The 16,731-nt window shown below is 32.8% G+C and overlaps 1 protein-coding gene across 1 annotated transcript in view; it reads right to left on the bottom strand.

The window, feature by feature from the left end:
- Positions 1-16,731, bottom strand: part of LOC132114959 (homeobox protein cut-like 2) — a 157,733-nt gene that overhangs the window by 48,413 nt on the left and 92,589 nt on the right. Inside the window, exon 4 of the mRNA XM_059523361.1 lies at positions 9,228-9,306. Coding sequence (XP_059379344.1) covers positions 9,228-9,306 — 79 coding nt within the window. The remainder of the gene's footprint in view (positions 1-9,227; positions 9,307-16,731) is intronic.

Raw genomic sequence — 16,731 nt, 5'->3', positions numbered from 1 at the left:
AGTGTTGGGGAGTAACTAGTTACATGTAACGGCGTTACGTAATTTAATTACAAAATAAATGTAACAGTAATCAGTTACAGTTACTAAGAAAAAATGAGTAATTAAATTACAGTTACTTATGAAAATTGTAACGATTACAAAGAGGATTACATTTGAATATTTACACACATCCACATACAGCTTATTTCTTTCCCAAATTGCACTAAGACATATGGCCCATAATCTCCGAGACGCGGAAAACACATTCGTAGAATCCAGTCATAAGACTGAATATGAATCCTGCACGTTCTGCGTGTCTGTGGAAATCAGGCGCTGACTGGACATCGGGAGAACCGGGACTATTCCCGGTGGCCTGGCAGACAATTTGGCCTTCTACTTTAATATTGTTATTGTATAATTGCAGGCCGAATATACTAAAGCGATTATTTCCGAATCCGCCATTCGATAATTAAATCTCTAATAAATCATGAATCGGTTAGTCGTGACTGGCAATGGTTGGGCTCGCGCGCTCTCCGCGCCTCCGCCGAACAGTTTGGATCAGACTCCGAGTAATCAATGCGAGAGAGAGAGACCGGAGTGAACTGTGTAAGCGCACAGCTGGAGCAGAGAAGCGACACTTCTGTTCAGGGTTTCAGGTGCAGGTCAGTTTCATCTGTAAATATGCTAATATAGTTTTGTCTTTGTTTACTTAGTCAAGCAGCAGCAGCACATTGCTCGCAATCACTCAAAATACTGTATAAACGACGTCATTATTATCTATTGTAATGTTACAGTCGTAAGTTAGCAGACAAATCATCATATTTTATCATAGGTTTAGGGGGAGCTAGTGGATACAAAAACACAACCCTGAGGAAAATTAATATAGCCTATGGTATGGCACTAACCGTGGTTTAACTATGGAATTTGTAGTAAAAATAAATACAAGTGGTAATTCATTTGCCAAAAAAACAAAATTGCACTTACAAAACATGGTAAAAGTCAAATAAAAATCTTCAGTATTAAAGTCATGAGAGAGATGGATGGATGATGGAAGTGAAGGTGCAGTTCAGGAGAGAACTCTTAATTACGTTGCATGTCCCCCAACCTAAGGATTCAAATCTTTTTCATGTCAGGTCCATACACAAAATAGTGTTGTCCATGTTTCAGAATGGGTTGTGGGTGTATGAGTGTGAGATTTCCCAGCCTATTTTTTTCCCAGTCCGCCCCTCATGGAAATTAATCTCTAGAACAGTCACTTCATGAGCATTTTTTACTTATTTTGAGAAACTATCATCATATCATATACAAAGAGACAGCAGTGTTTCAGAAAGACACCAATGTTTCAGGAGTTTAGTACACAAAATAGGACACATGCTTATTAGATAACCGTATTTGAGTTGATGTATATGCTTTTATTTTTTTATTAACTATTTTTCCCCAAACCATTGTTAGATGCAGTTAGATGCCTGTAGTTATGCAAAGATTTGGTTTCAAAAACAGTATCTATAAACTATTTCTTTTGATTTTAAATCTGCTTTGAACTTCAGATCAATCTCTAAGTAAAAGGCAGTACTAAAGTCTGATTGTGTGGTGGATGTGTTCAAATTTGATCATCTTAATTCAGGTGATGAAGAATGATGAAAGTCTGACAGTATTGAGCACTACTGTTAAGGTTAAACCTGCATGGTGTAAAATGGTTGAAGATGATTAACAGTTGCAAATTAACATTCATTTGAAATTTATAAAAGTAATCAAAATGTACTCAAAAGTAATTAGTTACATTACTTTATTAAAGTAATTAAAAAAGTTACACTACTATTACATTTTAAATAGGGTAACTTGTAATCTGTAACCTATTACATTTCCAAAGTAACCTTCCCAACACTGCTAATTAGATGTTACGTAACACTGTTACATGTATAAAGTTAGAGGGTATGTAACTGTTACATGTATAATGTTAGATGTTATGTAAATGTTACATGTATAAAGTTAGATGTTATGTAACTGTTACATGTATAATGTTAGATGTTACGTAACACTGTTACATGTATAATGTTAGATGTTACGTAACACTGTTACATGTATAAAGTTAGATGTTATGTAACTGTTACATGTATAATGTTAGATGTTATGTAACACTGTTACATGTATAATGTTAGATGTTATGTAACACTGTTACATGTATAAAGTTAGATGTTATGTAACTGTTACATGTATAATGTTAGATGTTACGTAACACTGTTACATGTATAATGTTAGATGTTACGTAACACTGTTACATGTATAAAGTTAGATGTTATGTAACTGTTACATGTATAATGTTAGATGTTATGTAACACTGTTACATGTATAAAGTTAGATGTTATGTAACACTGTTACATGTATAATGTTAGATGTTATGTAACTGTTACATGTATAAAGTTAGATGTTATGTAACTGTTACATGTATAATGTTAGATGTTATGTAACACTGTTACATGTATAATGTTAGATGTTATGCAACACTGTTACATGTATAATGTTAGATGTTATGTAACACTGTTACATGTATAATGTTAGATGTTATGTAACACTGTTACATGTATAATGTTAGATGTTACGTAACACTGTTACATGTATAAAGTTAGATGTTATGTAACTGTTACATGTATAATGTTAGATGTTATGTAACACTGTTACATGTATAATGTTAGATGTTATGTAACACTGTTACATGTATAAAGTTAGATGTTATGTAACTGTTACATGTATAATGTTAGATGTTATGTAACACTGTTACATGTATAAAGTTAGATGTTATGTAACACTGTTACATGTATAATGTTAGATGTTATGTAAATGTTACATTTATAAAGTTAGATGTTATGTAACTGTTACATGTATAATGTTAGATGTTATGTAACACTGTTACATGTATAATGTTAGATGTTACGTAACACTGTTACATGTATAAAGTTAGATGTTATGTAACTGTTACATGTATAAAGTTAGATGTTATGTAACTGTTACATGTATAATGTTAGATGTTATGTAACACTGTTACATGTATAATGTTAGATGTTATGTAACTGTTACATGTATAAAGTTAGATGTTATGTAACACTGTTACATGTATAAAGTTAGATGTTATGTAACTGTTACATGTATAATGTTAGATGTTATGTAACACTGTTACATGTATAATGTTAGATGTTATGTAACACTGTTACATGTATAATGTTAGATGTTATGTAACTGTTACATGTATAAAGTTAGATGTTATGTAACACTGTTACATGTATCTAGTTCGATGTTACATATATCTAGTTAGTTGTTACATTTTACATGTATCTAGTTATATGTTATACACTGTACGCGTCTCAGATTGGGTGACGATTTCTCCAGGTCAAAATAACGAGGTACAACATGTTTTTATAAAATGTAGTGTAGTATTATGCTTTGGAATGTAGTGAAATAAAAGTTTCTCCAAATAAAAATACTCCTGTAAAGTACAGATTCTTAAAAATAATTTAAAATAATTTAAGTTAGTACAGCAACAAAGTAAAAATACCACTGAAAAAAAAAAACTCAAATAGTGCACATCTCGAATTTTCCTTTGTAGTTTAGGGTTTACATTAAATCTTTTTATTATGTGCTGCTTTGTGCTACTTTATTGTCCATGTAAAGTGACTCAGTGTGTGTTTGTGCTCTGATTATGAACACACATTTAATCAACATGTCTGATCTACAATCTTCAGTGTTTCAGAGTGAGTTTACTGTCCTTTACAGCACCTGGGACAGTTCATTCCTGGGATGGCGGGTGGGGTGACCTTGCTCAAAGCCAGTGGAAAGAACAGTTTAATAGGATGCTGTAGACGACAGGCTCAGCCTCACAGATGGCAGGATCCGTCAGGGGTCGATACAGATGAAAACATAGCTCTCGTCATCAGGACGATTCGCAGGGAGGTCAAACGGCAGGTTATGCGAGCAACTGAAGACCGCGGCTTTGGGGGAAAACTTTGGCAGCGTTTAGACACCGTCACCCTATTGTAGCATGCACAGACGAGGTAAAATCGGAGTTATTCACCGAGTCTTTTTACATAAATCAAAGGCAAATCAAAACAAATTCAGCCAGATTTCGTCACATTTTATGGCCCTTGTGTGTCTAAAACATATGTTAAGAAACATTTCCAGTCAATTCTTCTTCATAAGTTTATTATACTTGGTAATTGTTTTTACATTATTTAGCAAATCAGCATATTAGAATGATTACCTAAGAATCATGTGACAATGAAGACTGGAATATGATGCTGAAAATTCAGCTTTGATCACAGAATTAAATTACATTTGGGGATATATTACAATAGCAAACACTTTTTTGAAATCGTAATAATATTTCACAGTCTGTTTTTCCTGTAGTTTTGATCAAATAAATGCAGCCATGATGAACAGAAGAGGCTCCTTTTAAAAACACTAAAAACCATACTGACCCCAAACTTCTGAATGGTATCCAGTCCTTCAAACATTTAAAGTTAAAAACAGTCGAACAACAAATAAAATCTATCTGGAGCTCAAATGCCTCCATAACTATTTTATTTCCAGTGCAAGAAGGCTGTTTAAAGTTTGCCTGCACCATTCACCACATCCTACATTGTTCCTAAAATAAATAAAAAATATTGAAAGGAGAGCTATAGGTCAGGGATTCACACCGAACACCAGAGGTGGAAAGTAACGAATTACATTTACTCGCGTTACTGTAATTGAGTAGCTTTTTTGTGTACTTCTACTTTTTTAAGTATTTTTTTTAATCTGTAATTTTACTTTTACTTAAGTATATTTTGTTTGAAGTATTGTACTTCGCTACATTTTAAAACACATTAATTACTGAGTAAAAAAAAAAATCGCTCCCTGGAAGGTATGGCAAACTGGCGCTAAAATCACAAGAAAGATGCAGACGGACAAAACAGGCGTTAGTGGTGCAGACACCGCTGAAAACGAAACCCCGTCATATTCTGAAGTTGAACTCAAGGAAATGAAGTGAACCCCTGGCCATATGTATGCTCTATTATGCAGTGTGAGCTGTACTTGCCTAGGGAGACCAAACTAGCAGTTTATAAAATCTCGACAAGACATCAACCCCACGTAAGCATATAGAGGTGAGCTAAATAATTGCGTCATTGCATTGGTGGTTAAAATGATGCTTTGACATTTTAGCAAGAGGTTTTGCACAAATTAGCCAAAAAGACTGGTGCGGAGTGTGCGATATATATTGTCTGCGATAATATCATAATTGTTGTTTTAATGATGTACGCGCGCATTTAGAGTGTTCTTTCACTGTGTGATTCAGTCTGTTGAAATGCATTTAGAATGAAATCAATCAAAATCATTTAGAATCAAAATCACACAAAGAATACTGTCTTTTCCTCTAAAAATCATAATCACACACACACACATATATATATATATATATATATATATATATATATATATATATATATAGATCAGTGGGGATTTCTTTAAGACTGCAAGGGAAGCTCAGCTTCCCCTCTAATGTAAAAAAAACCCAACGGTCAAATATGTACTATTGTGTATTATGTATTGTGTTAATCAGCTACATGTCGGCTGACTCGATTTTCTTCTCATACATTCCCGTAGCGTCACAGTGCATTTCCCTGTTGAAGCCGAGCGTCCATTGACTTCGATGGGGCTGCTTTGAACAGTTTTTTTCAGTGCTCCGAAGCTAGACGGTCATTGGATAAATGCTGCGATTATGTCCCGCCCACGGACGCTCAGCGTCTCTGGAGGTGAATGAAGACTGGGCTTCCGCGTGATGATTGGAGGATCTGTCGATCTCCTTTTGACTGACAGCGGTCTGCACCATAAGAAGTCGGTGAAGCTGTTTCACGCTCAGTCCCATGATCGCGGATTTCTCAAGTGTATTCGAAAGACAAACTGCGGCAATATTTCTTGATATTTGTAAAATGCAGAACCACCACAAAATTAAATTGGTAACTAAGACAGATTGAAAATGTGCGCGCGCGCACACACACACACACACACACACACACTATAGCCATCTAGTGGTTAAAGTGATTTATTACAATTTTTAAACTGAATTTCCCCAAAAATGGGCAAAAATCTTACATTAAACCTTATAAAATTATCCATGGTATCCCCATGTATGAAAGTTAGAAATCTGGGTCTTTTATGAAGTGAATTTTACCTGAAATGCTTTTTTCTTTTTTTGTAAAAAAAAAAAAAGCCTATTTAAATAAATATTTATTTATTTATAGAAATGTAAAAGATTTAAATCCTCCAAAAACTGTACAAAGTTTAGTAAAAACATAAATGAACAGAGTAAAATTATATTTGTAAAAAAATTTAAATATTTTACTATTACAAAATGAAATGTTATTGTCTGGGGTCAAAAAGACCCCGAGTGTCACTACAAATGAAGACCATCAGAGGGTTATAATGTAGGCCGAAAATGAGCTTCCCCTCTTTGAAAGACCAGCAGCCGCCACTGATATATATATATATATATATATATATATATATATATATATATATATATATATATATATATATATATATAAATATTTTTTTTTTTTTTTTTTTTTTTTTTACAACAGGACAGTAAACTAAGAGACTTGCGTTTTAGACACCATATTGCCATTGTTTTTGCTCTATTTCTACAACAAAAATTTATTCCAAACACAGCCACCAAAGCAAAATTTTGCATCTCTGAGCAACGTGACAGTGTTTCGTTCCTGAATGAATCAATTGTTTAAATGATTTGGTTCAATCGCAATGACTCACTTATTAACAGTGACTTGCTGACACATACTGGCCATTTTTATTTCACATTTAAAGTATCTTTTGATTTTTTTTTTTTTTATAATTAAGTTTTTATAATTTCAAATGAGTATTCAACATTTTATGTCTGGCATATCAAAACATTATTCATGCATTTGTAACTGCAGGTTAAATGCATTCTTGTCCTGCACTAAACAGTGTAATACATCTAAATGCCACGTCCGATGAAGCTTTTGCATTTCCTCTGTATTGAAAAGATGAGTTTGTTGATACTGATTTGCCAGATAACAGCCCAAATGTTTTATTATTCTAAATAACTGATTCCTTTAATTAAAAACAACTAGTTTGAGATTAATAGACCTATCCCAGGGGTGTAAAACTCAGTTCCTGGAGGGCCGTAGCCCTGCAGAGTTTAGTTCTAACCCTGCTCCAGCACACATATCATGTAGTTTTCAAATAAACCTAAATGATTAGATTAGCTGGATCAGGTGTGTTTAATTAGGGTTAAATCTAAACTGTGCAGGACTGTGGCCCTCCAGGAACTGAGTTTGACACCCTTGGCCTGTCCCATTTTTGACTCCCTCCCACTGTTAAAATGTAACTAAGTAATTTTTACTCTGAGTAAATTTTAAATGAGCTACTTTTTACTTTTACTTGAGTGGATTTTTTAGACTGGTACTTTTACTTGTACTTAAGTAAAATTTCATTAATGTAATGGTACTTTTACTTGAGTAGAATATTTTTGTACTCTTTCCACCTCTGCCGAACACATCTTCAAAGCGAGACACTTTACGCAAAAGAAAATGCATTACTTCTTTCAAAGAGCACGGAACAAAATGAAGTGCAAGAGATCAGAGAGATCTTTAAAGTCAGCCTGTTTTATACAAAACTGTCTATATAGGCATAAGTCTCATGTGTAACTGTTTTGAAATGCTCTATATATGCAGCACTGTTCGCACAAAACACAACTGATTTCAATAGCACATTTTGCATTGCAATACTTAAATGAGCATAAAAAATATTTTTCACACACAAAAACCTATTAAAATTACACTGAGAAAGTAATCATTACTTTTCAGCACTGGGAGATATATAGTTTGCCTAATCCACCAGCTTGGATTTATTCACCGAACCTGTCGCAATGCATTCTGGGATTGCATTCTCTGTGAATGCTACTATTTGGCTAAAGTAAGACAGCCTACCTTTTAAAACAGCCGTTTCGTCGAAGCACACCTGTGATGCCTGAAAATGCTGTCTAGGTAGGCAGCTCCCTAGGTTTTGGAGCTTATCTCTCCAGCAGAAGCTTCCATCACGCAGTCAATGAATGTGTAAACAGTGGCATCAGCTTCCTGTGATCTCTGATAGGACGGTCCAGCATCAGGCCCCTGTCCTCTTTCTCTCGTGTCTGTTTGTCTGGTTTCTCTCTTATCGTTTCTCCTCTGCTCTACACTTCTCATCAATCCCACGTTTCACTTGTGAATGTCGGTCAGCCTCCAGCTGAGTTCTGATTGGCCCACAGCGGTCAACAGAACCTGAGACCATATGGACCCACACGACCCCAAACACATCCAACAAGCATAAAAAAGGGGCCACTTTCTACACTTTTGCAAAAGCTTACTATAGTACTAAACAGTTAACAATAACAGTTTTACATGATAACTTCTAAACAGACCGTTTTTGCTACTGAACCTTTAAGATTTTCATATATAAATGACCTCATGAGGGCAAACCAAGATACAGTAAAGGTTTATATGTAAATATACATGGTCATATGTTAATGAGCATCTGATGTCATAAAATATATACTGTAATATAGCAGGATTAAGTGACTAAATCAGTGCTTTTGTTGTTAACTAAACTAAAATTATTAATAATAATTTTCATTAACTGAAGTAAAGCTGAAATCAAAATAAAATATAAATATTACATAAAAAAAAATAATAATAATAAGGAAAATTAGAAATGTCACCTTGGCAACATCTGCTACTGTACCTTTAAGAAGTCCAAATCTAATAAGCTCATGGAAATGATGCCATAAGCATAAATATATACTTTAATATAGTGGACTAAGTGAAAACAATCAGTGCTGTTATTGCTAATATTAACTAATAAAATAATACAACTAATAAAAATAATTTGTTATAATTGAAGTAAAGCTGAAATAAAAATAAAATATAATAATAGATGAACCTAAATGAAAATTAGAAATAATAATATAGCTAATAAAAATAAAAAACATTTTCAGTCATAAATTATTATAACCGAAAAAAATAAAATCTAATTAAAACTAGAACTAAAACAAAACAAAAAAAATATAAAAGCACATAAAAATTAAAATTAAAACTGTCATAAGCATAAAATTGATAGTCTAATATAGTGCACTAAGTGACTAAGTGAAATTGAACAGTGAATGTATGGTTTTGTGTGTGTGTGTGTGTGTGTGTGCAGCTCACCTGGGGCCTCGATCAGCTGTTTATATATTCCCAGGAACGCAGACTCCGCCTCCTTACTTCGCTGGTTCAACGCAACCACCTGCAGCAGAGAGATGAGCTCATCAATCCAGGACACACTTAAGGGCCATGCAACACATAATAAAACACTCCAGTCAATAATTCTGCTCCATATGTTGATACCCCAGAGCTACAAATGAACAGAGCAAAGTTTATTCCTGTACTTAAATAGAGAAAAACATTAGCATGATCGCTCATGAGGAAAACTCTGTCTAATAAAGTCAGCAATGCAAGAAAGCATCCGATACTTCGACAAATATACCAGAGACTCTACATAACGACTTCACACTCATCGCAACACAAGGGGATGTTTGGAATTACATTCTAGTGTTCTACTCATTATATTTGTGCAGTATGAATACAGTGCATCACTTACTAAATCTGCCAAAATATAGACTACACACCACACTTCAAAGACTACCGTTTCCCACAATGCAATGCTCTTGACTTGAACTTTCACTTGCAGTGTGAAGAACAAACTGGAAGTATAAACAGTATTTTAATATATATATATATATATTTTCCTGATTTATTTAATCAAACTACCAAAATTTTCCTTTTTTTTTTTTTTTTTTAAACATGAAATAGGATTTTTAAAAAGTCACCTATTTGAGAAAAAAAAATATAATCAATAATATCTTTAATGGTCATGTGGAAAATTTAGCATACTAATATTTGAAACATTTATTTACTGTTTCTATAAAATAATAATAATATGCATATAGTGTGTGCATTAATGTTCAAAAGGTTAGGTTCGATAATTTGTTTTATGTTTTTGACAGAAGTATCTTGACTTACCTAGGCTGTATTTATTTGAAAAACAGTAATATTGGGAAATATTATTACAGTTTTAAATATCTGTTTTCTATTTGAATATATTTTAAATTGTAATATATTCCTGTGATGCGCAGCTGTATTTTCAGCATCATTCCTCCAGTCTTCAGCGTCACATGATCTTCAGAAATCACTATAATATGCAGATCTGCTGCTCAAGAAACATTTCTGATTATTATCAATGTGAAAAACAGTTAATATGAATGGTCAAAAACAAAATCAGCATTTATTTGAAACAGAAATCATTTGTAACATTATAAATGTCTTTCCTTTCACTTCTGATCAATTTAATGAAATTGAAAGCCTTGATAATTAAAAGTAGATTTTTTTTTATCTTACTGACCACAGACAGTACTGTATATTATTATTGTTGTGTGGATATTATATAACAGTGTGTTAACTAATTCTAAACACTACAGTGCTAAATGTACAGTAAAGATACAAAAGCTGTTACCTTTTCAAAAGTCGATTTTAAGTACCACCCTATGGACAGCTTTTGCACCTTTTTATTCTGAGAGTGTATAAAGGCTGTATGTGTGTCTGTGAGACAGAAATAAAGAGTAAATTGCTGCTGAGGGCTCTGGGTCTGTGCTGGACTACTGTGCACAATGAAGCCAGGTCAGATTCGACCAGAACCTCCACTAACCCGACCCATCACCCCTGCTATTCTCCTCTCCACAGGTGACTCAAACCAATTACGGATTCATTAAGAAAAAGCAGGAGCAGAATGGGCCGCCACCTGGCCCCTGAGAGAGGGCACCTGTGCCTGTGGATATGTGGGTTACAGCTCCAAAGACCACACAGAAGAGCTCCAGAGTAAGAGCATTTCACTCCAGCCGTGCACACTCGGCCCGTCCCGTCATTGAGAGTCTGCTGGATGATGCCAGGACGATGCCAACTTTGTGACGGCAGAAGAGAGACTCAACAGAAATAAAAGACGCAGAGTCCTTCATATTCAAATCAAATCATCAGTGCTGGACTCAAAGGAGATTTTGTATTGAAGTAAATCAGAGTGTGGCGGGTGAAGAGAGGTCAATGGCTGTGAAGTGTACAGGAGTCAAACGAGTCAAGAACTGATCTGGGTCATATTTATTAAAAAAAAGAAAAAAAAGGTTATACATACATTTAAATAAAATTAATTTATTTTTTTAAATATAAAAATAAAAGACAAAATTTATTTATTTTTTTCATAAAGAAGATGAAGCATATTTTAAGACTATTTTTTAGAAATGTATACTGTGTGTGTATATATAAATATATATATATATATATATATATATATATATATATATATATTATTTATAATTATTGTAGATTTTAATTTTAAAAAGGTTAATTTAAATGTTATTTTATTTCTTTCTATTAATTAATTAAAATAATTTTAATGGTCCTAGAAATAGGCTTAATTTTCATGGAAAATCATATAATGAAGCATATAATATTTACATTATATTTATATTATAAATATTTAAATTATATTATATATTTGATCACTTCATTTGTTTGTATTAATTTATGAAAATAATTTAATACTCTTAAAAATGGGCTTCATTTTCATTAAAAAATAATTTTTTTTTATTTGTTTTGGGGTGAAAAACGACCAAAACATTTCTTCAGGAGATTCACTGATACTGTGAAACTAAACCAGTAGTCAGTATTCATAATAATATGTAAAACACTCTGCAGTATGCAACACACATTGTAACATTCAACATCACATTTTACTACTTTGCATTTAAGTCCATCTCAGAAATAAAAATAATTTGCACTTTTAATCCAATTTTGGTTAAACATATAACTTGTGGAAGTTAGATTGAATTAGTTAAACATGTTTAAAACATATTTAAAAGGTCAAGTGAATTGCACTGAGTGATACAGTATGCCGTGACACGTGTGCTGCTGCATACTGCACATTATTTTCATTGTACAGTAGCAGTAAAATGTGCACTCTGCACACATTATACATACTGCATATTACTTTCTTTGAAAATGATATGCAGTATTGAATTGAATCATTGCATCATGTTGTCTGAAGCAGCTTGTCTCGAGTTCATGCAGAATAGAGCAGCGCTACAGGAATCGATACTGATACAATAGTCTCCCGCACTCACTGTCTAAAAGCAATTGTGTTTCTCTATTTTTTTAGTTTTCTCTCTCTCTCTCTTTTTTGAAGTCATGACATTCAGTTGCTCGATCAGCACTGGAGCTCACATACAACAAATACAAGCCAATAAATGTAAGGGAAGAGAGCGAGTGTGATGCTCGCTCTGATGTTAAACAAGTCAGAGCATCTGCAGATGTGATTGGTTAGTGCTGCTTCTCAATGGCACTGAACCTATTTAACACTGCTTATGTTTCAACTTTAAAGATGAAGTTGGTTATTTTCACATGGAATTGCAATTTTCAGAAACACAATTTTCAGAAACATTTCAGAACCCATCCCCCCCCCCCCCCATCTGCCATTGGTCAGACTTAGAGATAGTCCCGCCCCCAAACTCATGCCATTGGACGAGTCAGAAGTTGACATATCAGGCCACTCAAAACAAACAGATCAATGTTTTAAAAGTAGTAATCAAGTTATCAATAACCTATATACACTATGCAAAAAAAAAAAAAAAGATACCAATTTGGTGCATAAAAAAACAGAATTTGCTAGTAAATTTTACTAATAATTACAAAGACAAATGGCAAGTAACAGTGAATTAAACAAGACATTTTAAAGTAGAAATCCTGAAATAGTATTTTCTTGTATGTACTGCAATAATCTTTGTTTTATTAACAACTTTGGGGGGGGGGAAATTAGTGTACACTGAAAAAAAAAAATTGGTGTAGAAACAATTTTCACTTTAAAATTGTTAGTGAATTTCCCAAATAATAATAAAGAAATAGCTAGTAATATTGAATTAAACATGAAATTGTGATTTAGAAAGACTGAAATAGTATTTTATTGTAAAACACCAATAATTTTTGTTTTATTTACAACTTAGTGGAAAAAATAGTGTGCACTGTTACAATGTTAATAAAATTCACGATTAAACACACAAAATTTACATGTAACATTGAAATTCGAAATTTGTGAAATTTTAGAAAGCCTGAAATAGTATTTTCCTACAAAACACACTCCAATAATCTTTATTTACAATTTTTAAAAAAATTATAATAACAATTGTATCTTATTAGAGACATATGCTTATTTATTTCTGAACACTTTTTCCCCTCCAGCATTTGCAGTCAGGACTGGAAACATGAATGAACTGCTCACAGACTGTCTCACATATGGCCGGATAATCACGCAAAGATAAATCCCTGTAATTCTACAAGAGACAACAAAGATCTCCTTATGAATTTACACAAGATGAAGAGCCATTTCAGCCTCCATTTTTCAAGGCCATAATGACTTGTTAGACAAAAGCATAATCACCATGACGATCAGCATCATCATCCTCATCACACGATACACTGTAACATTTTTACATAAATCGTCATCATCTCCTAACGGTAGAGCACACAGATTACCTCCAACATCACACCATTAACCCGTCTCAACTCCACACACACACACACACACACACACATACCGGTGGTTAGTATGCATGCGACGGCTCCACGTCACCAATCCAGCATCCATCACTCCTGAGACAATCTTAAGTCCAGACGACATATGATGGCACTGATACATGCTGCATATCATCATATTGAATATTAATTCACACAGATAACAGCAACATTAAAACACTTGTTTAACGAGAAATCATTTACCTTGATCTTGAAATATAAGTTTGACGTACTGCTAAAAACAGTGTAACCCTCAAAACCTTCTCCTTTATGTGAATATTTATTTGAAGTGAAAAGCAAAAATAGATTTATTCTGATTTTTGTTTTCACACTTATTGCTTAAGACAACGGTTTGGAAAAATTCTCCTAATTTTTCTTCACCATCATTCAAAAGCTTTTAAGATATTTTAAAAAGTCTCTTCTGCTCACCCAGGCAGGATGTATATGTTTAAAAACACAATAAAAACAGCGATATTGTGAAATACTGTATTATTATCATTTTAAAGAACTATTTTTATTTGAATATATTAAAAAATGTAATTTATTTCTGTGATGCGCAGCTGTATTTTCAGCATCATTCCTCCAGTCTTCAGTCACATGAGAAACATTTATGATTACTATCAATGTTAAAAACAGTTGTGCTGCTACATATTTTTGTGGAAATGAGAATCTTTAATGAATAGAAAGAACAGCATTTAATTAATAATATAAATGTCTTAAACTCCTTTCTGTATAAAAGTATCAATTTCTTTAAAAAAATACAATCATACTGAGTCCAGGTGTTTTAACAATATATGCATAAATTAGCATTATTAGTGGACAAATTTAGTATGAAAAGTGTGTTTTTATCAAATTCACAAGGCCAGAAGTGTCCAAAGTTGAAACAGCCCTGCACGACACCTTTAATAATTCTGTAGAAAGTTGATAGTAATTTCTTCTTCTAGTTTGTAAAAGCAGACCTCAGCACTGCACGTCTTCTGTTACTTTATAATTACTGCTTCAAAGCGCAAAGAACTTCAGGATACTTTAGTCCCAAAACTTAAAGGTATAATTTAGTTTGTACATGAAACACACTCCAGCATTCACTGACTAATTTCTCATTTGCACAAATGAAGAGAAAAAAAATCAAATGCTCGACTGCCAAAAGCATCTGTGGCTGAGTCCCACAATTAATTTGAGAACAGAAACTCTGCTTAATTTTCAGAATCTGTGAATGTATTTTCACATACGTGAACACTTTCGACACACACGCAACTCTTGTGAGAGGGTCAAGAAGAGTGCAAAGTAATCAAGAAAAGTCAGCTTAAAAGAACAAAAATGTTACAAAGAGCATTAGCAAGAAATGAATGCAGAGAGACTCCAATAAAGAATAGCAATTAGCAATTATAAACTCATCATTTACGATTATCACAACTGGTGATTATACAGTTAGCAGTGAATCATCACTTTTAGCCCTAATGGCTGAACATATGCATATAAAAAAATTATTATATCAAATTATAAAATAGATTTTGTATATATATATATGTGTGTGTGTGTGTGTGTGTCTGTGTGTGTGTGTGTGTGTATTAAAATGTACAACTTGCCCCAACGTAAATGTGACTGATCTGACCTATAAACCTGACCTGGCCGGTCATTTATAAAGTACTCCAGGCCCTGAGCATCCTTAACATGGACAATGAACAAAGATGATAAAAAATAATTTATATTCTGACAATAACTTTAAGCACAAACATAAAGCAAACTATGAGTTATAATCATAATGATGCAAATCTGGCTGTGAAGTTTGCGATGGACCGTGTGAAAAAGCAGCTGCTGTCTCTGAAGTGCAGAGAGGAATGAGCAATCGAAGTCCTGACACATATCCAGTCCCCACGTCAATTCTGATCAGCAGCCTGTGTCACTCACACACACACACACACACACACGCTGTGACAGTACCAGCTGGAGAAACACACTGCCCTCTGAGAGACCAGACACACTCTACACTACTGTCTCCCAAATGGGGGTTCATACGGGAACTGCAAGGGGTTTCAAGAGTTGTTAAAAAGCCAATAATGAGCTAAAATCAAAAGTGAACTTAAAATAAATAAACAGGGCTGTACAATTAAACCAAAATTATTATATAGCTTTAATGCAGTGTTTTTTAGCATCTCAAAATGAATGCTGCTTCTCACTACATCTCTGTATGCAGAACACAATGTGCATTTGGTTCTCTGTATTCACAAATTTACATAATTTCCAACATTTCTGTGGACAAAAGTTTACAGAATTTCATCACTTTAACTCAGTTTAAAGACTTGAAGATTTGAATGCTTGAAAGTGTAGACTTTATGACAAATATTGGGAATATGTAGCATATAACAATAATATTTTTATATTTATCAAATTGTTTTTTTTTTTTACATGCAACTGTAACTCACAACACTAATATGTTTCTGTCTTTATTTTTTATAATTATATAAATACATTTTACCAATATAATTAATTTATAAAATAAAATAAATATTTTAAAATAATTATATTATTATACAATTATTAGAAAATAAATATATAAAATAAATATAAAGTTTACATACTTTATGAAGAATTTAAGACAAATATTGGTAATATTATAGGGTACTACTTAATTATTTTATAATAATAAAAAACACTTTATTTTACATTACAGCACTAATTTACAACCATTATAGATTTGTCTATCATTTTTATAATTCATTATAAAAATAAATTGTAGAAATAATAATAATTATAAAAATATTTCAGCAGCAAAAATATGAGACATTTTCATATCATATGAAATGTTCTATTGCTGTTAAAATCACTATATATGAAAAAATTATTGCAATATAATTTTTTTGGCCAAGTTGTGCAGTCGTTTAAATAATTGTAAAATCAAAACAATCAAAATAAAACATTTACTGTTTAACTGTTTGATCATTAACCAGCATTAGAGAATATGCAAATGTGTTGTTAAATGTTAACTCAGAGGTACAGTGCTTCAAGTCAATATTTCAGCTGACTAAACCATTTGGGAAACAATGCTCTACCATGAGCC

The sequence above is a fragment of the Carassius carassius genome, chromosome 34 (genome assembly GCF_963082965.1).
Source record: "Carassius carassius chromosome 34, fCarCar2.1, whole genome shotgun sequence".
NCBI lineage: Eukaryota > Metazoa > Chordata > Actinopteri > Cypriniformes > Cyprinidae > Carassius > Carassius carassius.
This window is presented reverse-complemented; position numbering and strand designations above follow the sequence as displayed.